At 44.8% G+C, this 12,931-nt stretch overlaps 1 protein-coding gene and 1 long non-coding RNA gene across 2 annotated transcripts in view; one reads left to right on the top strand and one right to left on the bottom strand.

The window, feature by feature from the left end:
* Positions 1 to 11,293, bottom strand: part of LOC133755472 (uncharacterized) — a 30,794-nt gene extending 19,501 nt beyond the window's left edge. Inside the window, exons 1-2 of the long non-coding RNA XR_009865410.1 lie at positions 11,208 to 11,293; positions 6,614 to 6,702 (exon numbers count right to left, since the gene is read on the bottom strand). This is a non-coding gene — a long non-coding RNA (uncharacterized LOC133755472). The remainder of the gene's footprint in view (positions 1 to 6,613; positions 6,703 to 11,207) is intronic.
* Positions 10,368 to 12,931, top strand: part of ACTR3 (actin related protein 3) — a 61,125-nt gene continuing 58,561 nt past the window's right edge. Inside the window, exon 1 of the mRNA XM_062185529.1 lies at positions 10,368 to 10,629. Coding sequence (XP_062041513.1) covers positions 10,586 to 10,629 — 44 coding nt within the window. The 5' untranslated portion in view covers positions 10,368 to 10,585. The remainder of the gene's footprint in view (positions 10,630 to 12,931) is intronic.

Genomic DNA, 12,931 nt, shown 5'->3' with positions numbered 1-12,931 from the left:
TAACATAGACTGGATTTGTTCAGGCTGAATTATCCTATAACTGTAAGTATTTAAGTTATGACATTTGCACTGGATTTTCAGTCTGCACAACTTCTCAGCAATTTCCTCCCTACCTCATTAGATTTTCTTCAGGTTACAAAATTAATGTATGTTCATTTTAATAATACAGAGTTATAGTGAGAAAGGTAATAATGTCCAGCTCCAATCTCATCCTTCCAGGTTCCCACTGTTTAGTGCACAATCTTCCGTAGCATCTCTAAGCTTATACCACATATACATATACACATGCCGGGCCCACCTTTCCTTCCTCCCTCTCTTATCTCTGTCCCCACCCCTTTCAGTGTAGTTTTCCAAGTGTTAGATCATGCTTCAAAGGTCATAGACTGGTAGCCTACAGTCTACATACAGCAGGGAAGTTTTTTGTTTTTTGTGGAATGTTGGGGGAAATTTAACACGAGAAGCTGAAAGCTCTCAATCCTCAGGCCTACATGGTGATGCTAATATTGATGCTGATGGGTTTTCCTTGCTCACCTGTCCTCTCCATCCCCTGCTTTTTATACCTTCCCTAATCCACCTTTCTATATTACTGGCCTACCAACCATAAATATTTGAGCTTATAGTGTTAGGATATTATTTAGCCACTTATTTTTTGCATTTGCCATTATATCATGTATTATCAATGAGAATTAGATTCAGTTGCATACAACCTAACATGCCAAACTTCAGTGCCTTAAACATTAAGGGTTCATTTTTTTTTTTCTCATTTAAAATAAGCCTGGAGGTGAGTAGTCTAAGGCTAATATGGCACTCCAGGGTCATGAGGGTCCACGGCTCCTTCTTTTGACTTTCCTCAGGACATGCTGCTTAATGGCTGAGAAGTTCTGTTTACTCATCTGTATTTCAGGCACAAAGAAAGGTGGAGGGGAAAAAATGAGGCACCACCTAATTGAGTCAACTTAAAGATATTTTCCAGAAGTTCTACCAAATACTTTTGCTTATAATTTACTGGCCAGAACTTAATCACACAGCCACACCCAGCTGCTATGGGGATTTAGACATGTATTTTGGCTGGGCACGTAGCATCTGAACAAAATCCAGGTACTGTTACTAAGGAAGAAGTGGAAGGATCAGTCTCTGCTCCCTCTAGGTTAATATAGACATATGGGAAAGATTGCTAGTTGCACTTCAAGAGTCAGTCTTGCCCTTCAGTGCTCAGAGAGCTCCTTGAGATTTACCTGGCTATGGTAGCATTTGGAATAAAAGGTGTATTTCTAAACCTGATTTTTAAAATAACTCTTCTACATCATAGTCTTCTTTCTCTCTGACATCAATATTTTTATTTCTTTAGGATTCACTCAAATTAGGTTTTCAGGTTCAATAGTAAGAGGGCTTCAAAAAGTTCATGGAAAAATGAATACTATGAAAAGTCTAGGCATGGATTTAAACATTCTTTGCACTAAAATTAATTGATCTTTTAATTCAATTTCCACAAACTTTTTCAAGTCTTTTTTTTTAAAGATTGATTTATTTATTTGAAAGTCAGGGCTACACAGAGAGAAGGAGAGGCAGAGAGAGAGGTCTTCCATCTACTAGTTCACTCTCCAATTGGCTGCAATGGCTGGAGCTATGCCGATCTGAAGCCAGGAGCCAGGAGCTTCCTCTGGGTCTCCCACGTGGGGGCAGGGGCCTAAGGACTTGGGCCATCTTCTATTGTCAAGCCTTCTTGTGCATGTGAATTTTAAATTGCAATGGGGCCAGCACTATGGCATAGTGGGTAAAGCTGCCCCAAGCAGTGCTGGCATCCCATATGGTCGCTGGTTTCCAATTCAGGCTGCTCTGCTTCTGATCAGCTCTCTGCTATGTCCTGGGAAAGCAGCAGAAGGTGGCCCAAATCCTTGGACCCTTACACCTATATGGGAGACCCAGAAGAAGCTCCTGGCTCCTGGCTTTGGATCAGCCCAGCTCTGGCCATTACAGTCATTTGAGGAATGAACCAGTGGATGGAAGACCCCCTTCTCTCTATGCCTCTCTGTAACTCTGCCTTTCAAATAAATAAATCTTTTTTTTTTTTTTGACAAGCAGAGTTAGTGAGAGAGAGAGAGACAGAGAAAAAGGTCTTCCTTCCGTTGGTTCACCCCCCAAATGGCCGCTAAGGCCGGCGCACTGCAGCCTGTGTGCTGTGCCGATCCAAAGCCAGGAGCCAGGTGCTTCCTCCTGGTCTCCCATGCGGGTGCAGGGCCCAAGCATTTGGGCCATCCTCCACTGCCTTCTCAGGCCACAGCAGAGAGCTGGACTGGAAGAGGAGCAACCGGGACAGAATCTGGAGCCCCAACCGGGTCTAGAACCCGGTGTACTGGCGCCGCAGGCAGAGGATTAGCCTAGTGAGCTGCGGCGCTGGCCATAAATAAATTTTTAAAAATATTGTAATAATTATTGCTATATAACCTTCCAGGAGGGTGTGGTGATCTACATTCTTAGCATGTCCACTTTCCCATACATTTATCAATTTGGAATTTTTCTCCAAGTATTTTCTTCCTATTCTATAGCTTAAAGCTATACTTTTATACTTTTAGACATTGAAAATTCAAATATTTTCCCAAATTTTCTTCTGATATATTTATAGTTTTGTTTTACTTAATGCAACTTATTGACTCAATCAATAAATATTTATTGAACACTTATTATATGCCAAGATCTCATCAAATTCTCATGGGAGCATTTTCTGGCTGAGAGACTAAACAAATGAACCCAAAACTACTAAGACATTTCCCTGAGGGAATATAGACAGGCTAGAAAGCTAGGCAGGCCACCTTAGACTGGGTGGACAGAAAGGCTTGCCTGAACGGTAACTGATTCCAGAACAACTAAGGAAGGTACAGGTGGGACTGGCTTGATGTGTGTGACCAGCAGCAACAAGGCTCACGTGGCTAACCCATCAGGGGAAGAGACCAGCTGGAGAGGGAGGTGGCTACCACGAAACTCAGGACTTTGCAGACCACAAGAAGCAGTGCCAAGTTTACCATACAAGGGAGTTTTTACTGCATCTACAATTTTTTTATTCAGATTCAAATTAAATGTTGCATTTTAAATAAATTATTCTTTGCAGGAATGAAGAGTCCAGGGTGTTACACAATCTTACCTAATTCCAAACATTCTAGGAAATATATTTTCAGTTGATATTAAAAATATAATCAATGTTTTTAACAATGTTCATTTTCATCTTGAAAGGCAGAGAGGGAAAGAGAAAGAGAGAGTGAGAGAGAGAGAGAGAGAAAATTTTCCCTCTGCTGGTTTATTCCCTAAACACCTACAACAGCCAGGGCTGAAAACAGGACCCCAAAACTCAATCTGGTTTTCCTATGTGGGTGATAGGGGCCCAAGCACTTGTGCTATTATCTGCTGCCTCCCAGAAGGCATTAGCAAGAAGTTGGATTGGAAGTGGTATAGCCTGGATTTGAACTGACACTCCATTATGAGATACGGGCATCCCAAGTGATGGTTTAACCTGCTTTGTCATTATGCCTGCCTCATAAAGAGTGAGGTTTGTTTTTTTTTTAATTTTATTTTTTTTAAATTTATTTGAAAGGCAGAGAGACAGAAAGAAAGGGAGATACAGAGAGATAGAGATCTTTTATCTGCTGGTTCACTCCCAAATGCCTGCAGTATCCAGGGCTGGACCAGGCTGCGGCTATGAGCCAGAAATTAAATCTGGGATGACACCCAGGTACTTGAGCCATCATCTCCTGCCTCCCAAAGTGCATATTTTTTTAAAGATTTATTTATTTACTTGAAAGGCAGAGTTACAGAGAGGCAGAGGCAGAGGCAGAGAGAGAGAGAGAGAGAGAGAGAGAGGTCTTCCATCTTTTGGTTCACTCCACAAATGGCAGCAACGGCCACAGAGCTGGGCCTATCTGAAGCCAGGAGCAGGAGCTTCTTCTGGGTCTCCCACACGGGTGCAGGGATGCAAGGACTTGAGCCATCTTCTGCTACTTTCCCAGGTCTTAGCAGAGAGCTGGATAGGAATTGGAGCAGCTAGGACTTAAACCAGTGCCCATGTGGGATGCTGGCAGCAGGTGGTCGCTTTACCCATTATGTCACAGTGCGGGCCCCTCCCAGAGTGCATAATCATGGGATACTGGAATCAGTTGGTATTTGAATCCAGGCACTCTGATATGGGATATGGATATTTCAAGTTATCTTAACTGCTGCACCAAATTTTTGCCCCTTTAATGAATATTTTCACCCTAGTGTCTTAGGTGAGGCTGCCGTAACAAAATACCATATGTTTATAAACAACAGACTATTATTTCTCACAATTCAGTAGGTTCGAAAGTCCAAGATCAAGGTGTGGACAGGTTCCATGTCTGGTGTGGGTCAGCTTCCCAGTTCTTGCTGTGTCCTCACATAGTGGGAAGGGTGAGGGAGTTTTTTGGGTTCCCTTCTATAAGGGCCCTAATTGCACTCAAAGAGGGCTCTGCCCTCATAACCTAATCACCCGTCAAAAGTCCCACCTCTAACATCATCACCTTAATGGGGACGCTTTCAGTCTATAGTACTAAAGGATGTGTCCCTTGAATAAAGTCTTCCTAGAACTTCATTGTAAAACCATGATAGCAGCAGTTTATAAATCGCACATGAAAATCAGCTTTATTTACAATCATATAACATTTTGGACCAAAAATACAGCCCTAGAGGACTAGCCATTTTACTCCTGGGACTTGACCCTGAAGAAATTACTTTTGACCAATCCCAAAAATTAAATCTACCCTAAAAAGGGCAAGATAACCCACCAATGAAGACACTGAAAGCAATGTCATGAGGCCAGCCTTGTGGCACAGCAGGTTAAGCCACCTCCTGTGGTGCTGTCATCCCATATGACCACTGGTTCGAGTCCTGGCTGCCCCACTGCTGATCCATCTCCGAGCTAACATTCCTGTGAAGCAGTGGAAGATGGTTCAAGTCTTTGGAGCCCTGCCACTGTCGTGGGAGACTCAGATACAGTTCCTGGCTCCTGGCTTCAGCCTGCCCCAGCCTCACCAGTTGCAACTATTTGGGAAGTGAACCAGCAGATGGAAGATCTGTCTATCTGTCTATCCCCCCCCCCCTCTCTGTAATTCTGCCTTTCAAATAAATGAATAAATATATCTTTAAAATAAAAGGACTATTTTGAAGGCAAGCCTGAAGGAGCACTTCTACAAGTAATTTGCACAATGGTAGCACATGGGCACCAAGATAATGTTGGAGAAGTGATGGGCAAGTTTCAGTATGCTAAAGTCTGTATGTTTAAGTAACGAGGAAAAGAGCAATTTCTTTACAGTTAAACCATATTATTCTTAATCTTTCTGTAATCATTCTATAATTCATAATATGCTTTTAAAAAAAATTCAAAGGCCTACAACCTGAACACTGCCTGCCCACTCCCCACATTCCCAACCTGTACGCATTTGTCATCTTGATAAGCTCAGAGGATGGGGGAGAGGCAAGAGGCTAAGATTTTGCTGAGCTCCCTATGGAATGGCATATCTGGGGTTTGACGGCTACACTGGCCCAGGGGAGTGGATGGCTCTCCCCACGGTGGGAGCTGGGGTCCTTTAATCCAGAATAAAAACCAACCTGAGGGGAAAAAATTCAACCTTTATAACCACTCTATAGGTTTAGTCTCCCTACCAGTTTTATAGATGAAGGAACAGACTGAAAGAAAGACTTCCTGCACAACTCTAAAGTTTCTTTTTAAAAAAAATCATTGCTCTCTTGATATACCAGGTTAGCTGTCTAAGAATACAAAGCTTCAGAAGGATGAAGCCAGGATTTATAGCCCATTTCTGATGACTGGGTTTCATGGACTTTTTATTTTGTTTGTTTTATCTTTTGTGATTGTTCTGTTCTGATTGTTTTCCATGGACACTTTGGTGAGTTGTCTATCTGTTCTTAATCAATGCTGTGTGTGTGTGTGTGTGTGTGTCCCTCCTCTGTCACTCTACCTTTCAAATAAATCTTTCAAAAAATAAATGATGACTATGGATAAGTAAAGCTATGCCCTTCAGTACTAGCCTACAACAGCTAGGTGGACCAGACTGAAGCCAGGAGCTCAGCACTCCATCTGAATCTCTCATGTTGTGGCAGGGCCCCAGATACTTGGGCCATCATTCATTGCCTTCCTACTTGCGCTAGCAGGAAGCTAGATGGGAAGCAGAGGTGCTGGGACTAGAACTAGCACTTCCATATGGGATGCAGGCGTCTCAAACATCTTAACCCGCCTTAACACCCACCTTGTTCTCATTTAAAAAAAAATAGAGATCAAATGACATATGAATTTTCTGGATATGTTTTAAGATCCAAAGACATGTGGTAAGTGGGCTGTAATGCACAGGAATAACCTAGACAATCTTAGGATGATTGGTAACCAGTGTATCTCTCAAAATGAAATAATGTTTATGGCATTACCATGAAAGATCCCTGAAATGGGGTTGAAATTATGGTTTACTCTGTTCTCTAGTTTAATATATTGGGAAAATAATTTAAATTCTGTGGGCTCCAATATCACTCAGAGTTCTTAAATTTAATGCAAGTAATGGGGATTGGTCACGGCTAACTTAAGCCAAAGGATACTTACTGGAAAGATACTTCAAGACATACCAATGTTTGAAAAGTTGAGAATCAGGCTTGGATATGGACAAGAACCAAGCGTCTGGTTGATCTGAACTAAAAGAAAAACAGGCTGGCGCCGCGGCTCACTAGGCTAATCCTCCGCCTTGCGGCGCCGGCACACCGGGTTCTAGTCCCGGTCAGGGCACCGATCCTGTCCCGGTTGCCCCTCTTCCAGGCCAGCTCTCTGCCGTGGCCAGGGAGTGCAGTGGAGGATGGCTCAAGTCCTTGGGCCCTGCACCCCATGGGAGACCAGGAGAAGCACCTGGCTCCTGCCATCGGATCAGCGCGGTGCGCCGGCCGCAGCGCGCCTACTGCGGTGGCCATTGGAGGGTGAACCAACGGCAAAAGGAAGACCTTTCTCTCTGTCTCTCTCTCACTGTCCACTCTGCCTGTCAAAAAAAAAAAAGAAAAAGAAAAACAGGTGCTGTTAGGGAGAAATTGATGTACCGTAGCCAAACATTGCTTTCCTTTTCACTTTGAATAAGATAATCTCTAATTGGCCCTTTAACTTTGGTGTGCTCTGCTTCTTTGTTTGAAGAAGATGAGCAGGAGCAGTGCATATGCAAACAGGGTCACTAGAAGCGCTTTTGCCAGGTGTGTATCTGCAGGTTCTGTGCTGCTCGCCACACCAGTAGCTGACCAGTTTTGCATACAGCAAACAGGAAGTAGAAGGGCTCTTAAGCAAGCAAAGTTTAGGTCAATAGATTATGAAGAACAAGCACAAATGACATTTCCAACAAGCATTAGAAGTTTCCAAATGCTTCCAGCAGTTACTGCCTTTACAAACATAGGCTACTATGCCTTATGTGAGACTGTGATAGATGCCTATGAGATAAGAGGCACCTAGTACTGACATGTCTTCCTATTTGAAAGAACACACCACTAAACTACAAAGCCAAAGTTATAAAATGAAAGCCCACAAGTCAGATAAGGCCTGAAGAAAATTAGTTACTGTATTTTTTTGTGCTGCTGTAACAGAATACCAGGGACTCGGTATCTTATAAAGAATATTTAATCTATTTCTCATAGTTCTAGAAGCTGGTAAGTCCAAGATTGAGGGTCCAGCACTTAGTGAGGGTCTTCTGATGCATTATCCCTTGGCAGAAGGTAGCACATGGCGGGGTGGGGGAGCCTGCACTCATCCTTTGATAAGGGACCTACTTCCATGATAATAATAATGAATCCACTCCTGTGATAATGGCACTAATCTTTTTGTAAGCCTAGAGCTCTTAAAGGTTCCATCTCTTAACACTACTGCATTGGGGATTAAATTTCCAAAACATGAACTTTGGGGGACACAGTCAAACCACAGCAGCTACCAAAGACAAAAACAGATTTCAGATTTCTCTTGTTAAAAAACAAAAACAAAAACAAAAAACAATAGGCTCTGCTAACACCAGGCCTGAATTTCTCCACAGCAACAGTTGTCTGCCGTCAGGGAAGGGTTATCCATGTTGTCATACCTGCCCCATGACCCCCTTAACTTGTAACCTTACCTTGTCTGGACCTGAAAACACTCACTTTCTGACACTTGATGTAACTACTTCCATGACAACCACCAAAGACCAGTGTGGGCTACCCTGAGTGACATCTTCAAGGTCCTAATCTCTGTCCTTGTGATCCCTTTGTGATCTCTTACTACCTGTAACAGCTGGAAACAACATTCACTCTACCCCTACCGAGTCACATCTGTCTCTTCTAACAGCAATTTTCAAGTATATGCTCCCCCAGATGCTCCTGATTATTTGTGGAAGTGGCAGCAACCAATCCCCATCTAGAATCTTCTTCTAAAATGTAATGGAAAAACCAGTGTCAATGCATTTGAAAGAACCATCTCTGTTTGACTTCGTTGAAGACAAACTCTTAGAAAAGCCTTGCTTTAGGTTTATTTAGTATGAATAGCTATGAATTTGTTGCACACTAATTGATGATGATACCCCTTGGGGAGCGTCTTCTGCACGTGTTGGCTCTCATGTGACTACTGGCCTTCTGAACTCCATCACACAATCCATGATTCACTCTGGATTTAGCTGGACCCATTCTCTACAAGGCAGTCACAACATTTGCTTGCCCACATCCCTTGGACAGTCTCAAGTTGCTTTTAGGATAGACTTTAAAATGCTTACAGCAGCCAAGATTCTTGCATTGTTTGACTCTCCCTTCTCTCTCAGGCTTCACCTTCCAATATTTCACTTCCCATTGCGTGTTCCCTGGCTCACTTCACTTTGGTCCTTGAATTTGTGGAGGAGGTCAAGCTTGTTCTGGCCTCAGGTCCTTGATTCTTGCTGTTCCCACTTCCTGGGGGGACTCCCCTTCCTCTCAGGCTTCAGTTTTAAAATATTTCCAGGTCAGAGAAGCCTTTCTTATCCCCTTCCCAAACTCCCACTCCTATTTCTAACAGCTCCCTGCTCTCTTCCTTCCACTGCCTTTAACACAATCTGTCTGTAAACTCTGGAAGAGCAGAGATCTTGTATCTTTTGCAACACACTGAATATTCAGAGTCAGCACAGTCTCTGCCAGAACAGAGTAGGTGAACAATATTTTTTTTTTGCCAAACGAATGAATGAAAAACCCATATTTCATTCCCCGGGCCAGCTCAACATCACACTACATGATCTTCTGGACTGAATAAGACACTTTCTTATGAAAACTATTTTAATTTTAGCCTCATATAAACAAGCTCAGGATGGTTTATCAGAAGATACAACGCCTGGCAGAGAGAAAAGCTATTAACCTTCTGCATTCTTTAAGTGGAAACCCAGTAATTCGTGAGAAATGCAAATTCTCAGGGTTCTCTTTAGATCAATTAATCAGAAAACTCAGCTATTATAGCAAGCCTTCCAGGTGATTATCACACACAGAAAACCGTGAAAACCCTTGCTTTAGGTTTTTCAGTTTTAAATTTAAAAATATTATTTTGACCCTTAATCCTGGTAGTTATTCTGATGGTAGAATCTTTCTATTTCAGAAGGAAATGTTCCTCCACAATCCAAAAGCCTTGCATAAAGGCATTTGTATAAAGTATGTGCCCTATAATATCCTGGAAGGCAGGCCCTCCTGGTTGACAGGGGCCTGCCCGCTGGGGGGCCTGCAGTCTACAGTGTGGCAATGCCCAAGTGTAGCTGAACAGAAGCGTGGAACAAAAGCCAGAGGGCCACCGTGCGAGCCTTTGTTCTTCCGTTTCCCGAATGCGCACCCACGTTCGCAGGAGGGCTCTTTCCCACCCAGAAAAGCAGCCATTCAAGTTCCAACTATGGCTGCAGGCCACGAACGCCGTTTTCAATGAGTCCGTTTTCCCCCGGGGCACTGGAGATACGCGTAGCTGCAGGATGCGCTTCCATTCTTCCCTCAAACTCGCACAGAAATAACTGAAACTAAACCAAAGGGTTGCACCGAAAAGCTTCAAAAAGAGAACTGGAGGAGGCTGGGGCTGCGTTCTCCGTTTTCACCTTTTCGCAAAACCCGAAACGGATCGCGTCCACGTCTGGACAGGAGCCTCGGCCGGCGGTCGCACCTCACTGCGCATGCTCCCTCGCCCCTCCCGCTCGGAGCCGGAAGGGGGAGCGCTCGGGGCCTGGGCCTGGCCTGGCCCGGGCGTCGGCACCGGCGGCCATCTTGGCTTCCTGGGGAAAGGCGGCGTGAGGGGGAGAAGTTGTAGGGTGGGGGCCGGAGTGAGGAGGAGGGAAGAGAGAGAGGGGGAGGAGGCCGCGGCGGGGCAGGGCGGGGACTGCCTGGCTGCCTGGGTTGCGGAAGTGGTAGCCGCTGACCGAGCCTGCTGCTTTTTGCTACTGCTTCGGCTTGCCAGCTTCCCCCCCGGACGGAGAGGGCGGCCCGGCTGTGGATGGTCAGATAGTTCCCATCTCCTGCCGCCAATCCCTGGCCCCAACCAGCACGGAGCAGACGGCGGCGGCAGCGGCAGCAGCAGGCGAGGAGGAAGATGGCGGGACGGCTGCCGGCCTGTGTGGTGGACTGTGGCACGGGGTAAGGGGGCTCACGGGCGGGGGTAGGGAAACTGAGGCGGAGGAAGGAAAATGGCGGGGGAGGGAGGAGGCCGGGAGATGAATGGTGCGGCGAGCTGCAGCCGCCGGCTTGCAAGGGGTGGGGCCCGCAGCCAGCGCCTCCCTCGTCCCCTCGCTTCACCCTCGTGGGGCTGGGACTGGGGCAGGGGCGCGGGGCCGAGAACCCCCCCGGGCGCGGCTTCGTTCGCGCGACCCCTTCCAGCGCTTCCTTCCCCGCGGTGGGCAGCGCCGCCCAAGGAGATCTAGGTGGGAACGTTCGCCTCCCCGGGGGCCGCAGTCACTCTGGGGGTGGTCGCCCAGCCTAACCCAGCCCACCTGGCTTCCTTCCCCCCTCGCCGCGCCGCTTCCTGCCCGTGGGGCTTGGGGAGCCGGGGGCGCGAGCGCAGGGACCAGCCTGGCAGAGGGCGAGAAACGAGAAGCGCTCCTTGTGGGGTTTTGCAAGACTGCTGTGACAACACCGCCCCGGGTGTGGGTGGGGAGAGGGAAGAATGGGACTCGGAAAATGGGAAGCTGGCACGGGGCTTTGGTTCGACCACCCACCTCGTGTCCACTCCCGGTCTTTTCCATCTCCCAGTGGGTTTTTACCGGTGAACCAAGTCACATCTTAACTCGAGACCAAAATGTCATGTGTTACTTCTCTTGCCTCAAAAAAGTCCCCCAGTGAGCAAGCGCGCTGCAACTTCCTTAGTTTTGTCAAAGCCGCTTCCTGCTTTCAGTCTTTTATACCCTTATAAGGTAGTTTTTCGTTTCCAACCTGAACACATCTTACTAGAACTTTCAGATTTAACCAGGTTCCAGAGACACTTGGATTGGCAGTGCTAGATAGCAGTTTAGGGGAAGGGAGAAGGGAAACACCCTGGAACAGAAACCGAGGTGTCTTTTCCGTGACGGGATCTTAAAGCCAGGGGGAAGGTGTATATAGGAATGTGCTTCCTTGGCTGGGAGTCGTTTGTCATAGAGCTGTAGCGCCCTTTACGAAAATAGAGAATGACTTGAAAGTAGTCTTTCCTTTTGCATTAATATAGACATGTAGAGAGTTACGGTACGTGCTGTATCCTCACAGAGAGAATAAACTGCTTATGTTTTAATGTTGAATGACTGTTTTATGTTGGTGTATTGGAAGCGGGAGTTTAGTTTTCTTTTTGGCCCATGCTGATCATATCTGTTTAATCCCTAAAACCTTCCAGTTTTTTTGAGGGGAAGGGAGCTGTTGATAGCCTTTTCTCCCCTTTTATTATTCACCATATTATTGTTACTTAAAATGTGACATCTGCTTCTTTATATACTCTATTTAAAATTTCCCTAGGCTTAGTTCTCAAAACTTGATGCTAGAGTGACAGTTTCTGAAGTCCCAGTAAGGCAGAAGGAAACAATTGACTTCTTAATGTTTTTCCTTGGGAACCACTCTTCGCTTAGCTTTGGAATATATGTATGTATGTATGTATGTATGTATTTTGATGGATATCTTATTAGTTTCTTCTTGCAGTCTTGTTTCCCTGAATTAGTGTTTTTTAAACATTTCTCTGTTAATCTAATTGCTGAGTAATTTGTGTTGAGGGTCGGTTTTAAAATTAAATGTGGCCTGAGTAGGACTTTTCAGGTGTGTTTTGTTAAAGTGACAAATATTGCTGCTAGATGAATGCCTAATGCTTTAGATATTACTGGATTACCCATAAAAGTAGTGTCGATAATTGTCAAACTAATAAATAACTTGGTAATCTAAATAGGGTGTTAATCTTTCTTTCCATTTATGTTACAGTTTTGGTTACTTTTGAATTATTATATTAGGTTATCTTATTGAGGTTAACTGTCTTTAAGTGACCTCTTTTCTGAAAGACCAACCTTGGATTTTTTTGCTGAGTGATCAGGAGGAATGAAGAGAGGGGTTAAATCTATACCTATAGTATTTGTTTTAATATTTCAATTAATACGTTATTACACTGATCTTACCTCATAAAGAGAGGTTATTAACTGGATGCTCATGACTGGAATAGAACTGATTACAGTTTCTTTTATTTTGGGCCTCAAAAGGTTTTTTTGGTCTTTCCAGTTGCCTATTAAATGCCACTCCTGGAAAGTTAACACCTTCAGCTTTATTTTTAGCACGTAGAGGTAAGTCCTTGAGGTTGGGTCAGATAAAAAAGCATCTCTAAGGATAGCCTTAACAGGGAGTTTTGGGTTCTAAGATACTGTGGTCCCCAAATGCAAACCACTTGTATAATTTGTATACTTCTTTATGCTTAAAGAATGCATTCACCTCTTGG

The sequence above is a fragment of the Lepus europaeus genome, chromosome 1, assembly GCF_033115175.1.
Source record: "Lepus europaeus isolate LE1 chromosome 1, mLepTim1.pri, whole genome shotgun sequence".
Classification (NCBI taxonomy): domain Eukaryota; kingdom Metazoa; phylum Chordata; class Mammalia; order Lagomorpha; family Leporidae; genus Lepus; species Lepus europaeus.
Note: the sequence above shows the minus strand (reverse complement) of the source record. Positions and strands in the feature narration are given on the sequence as shown.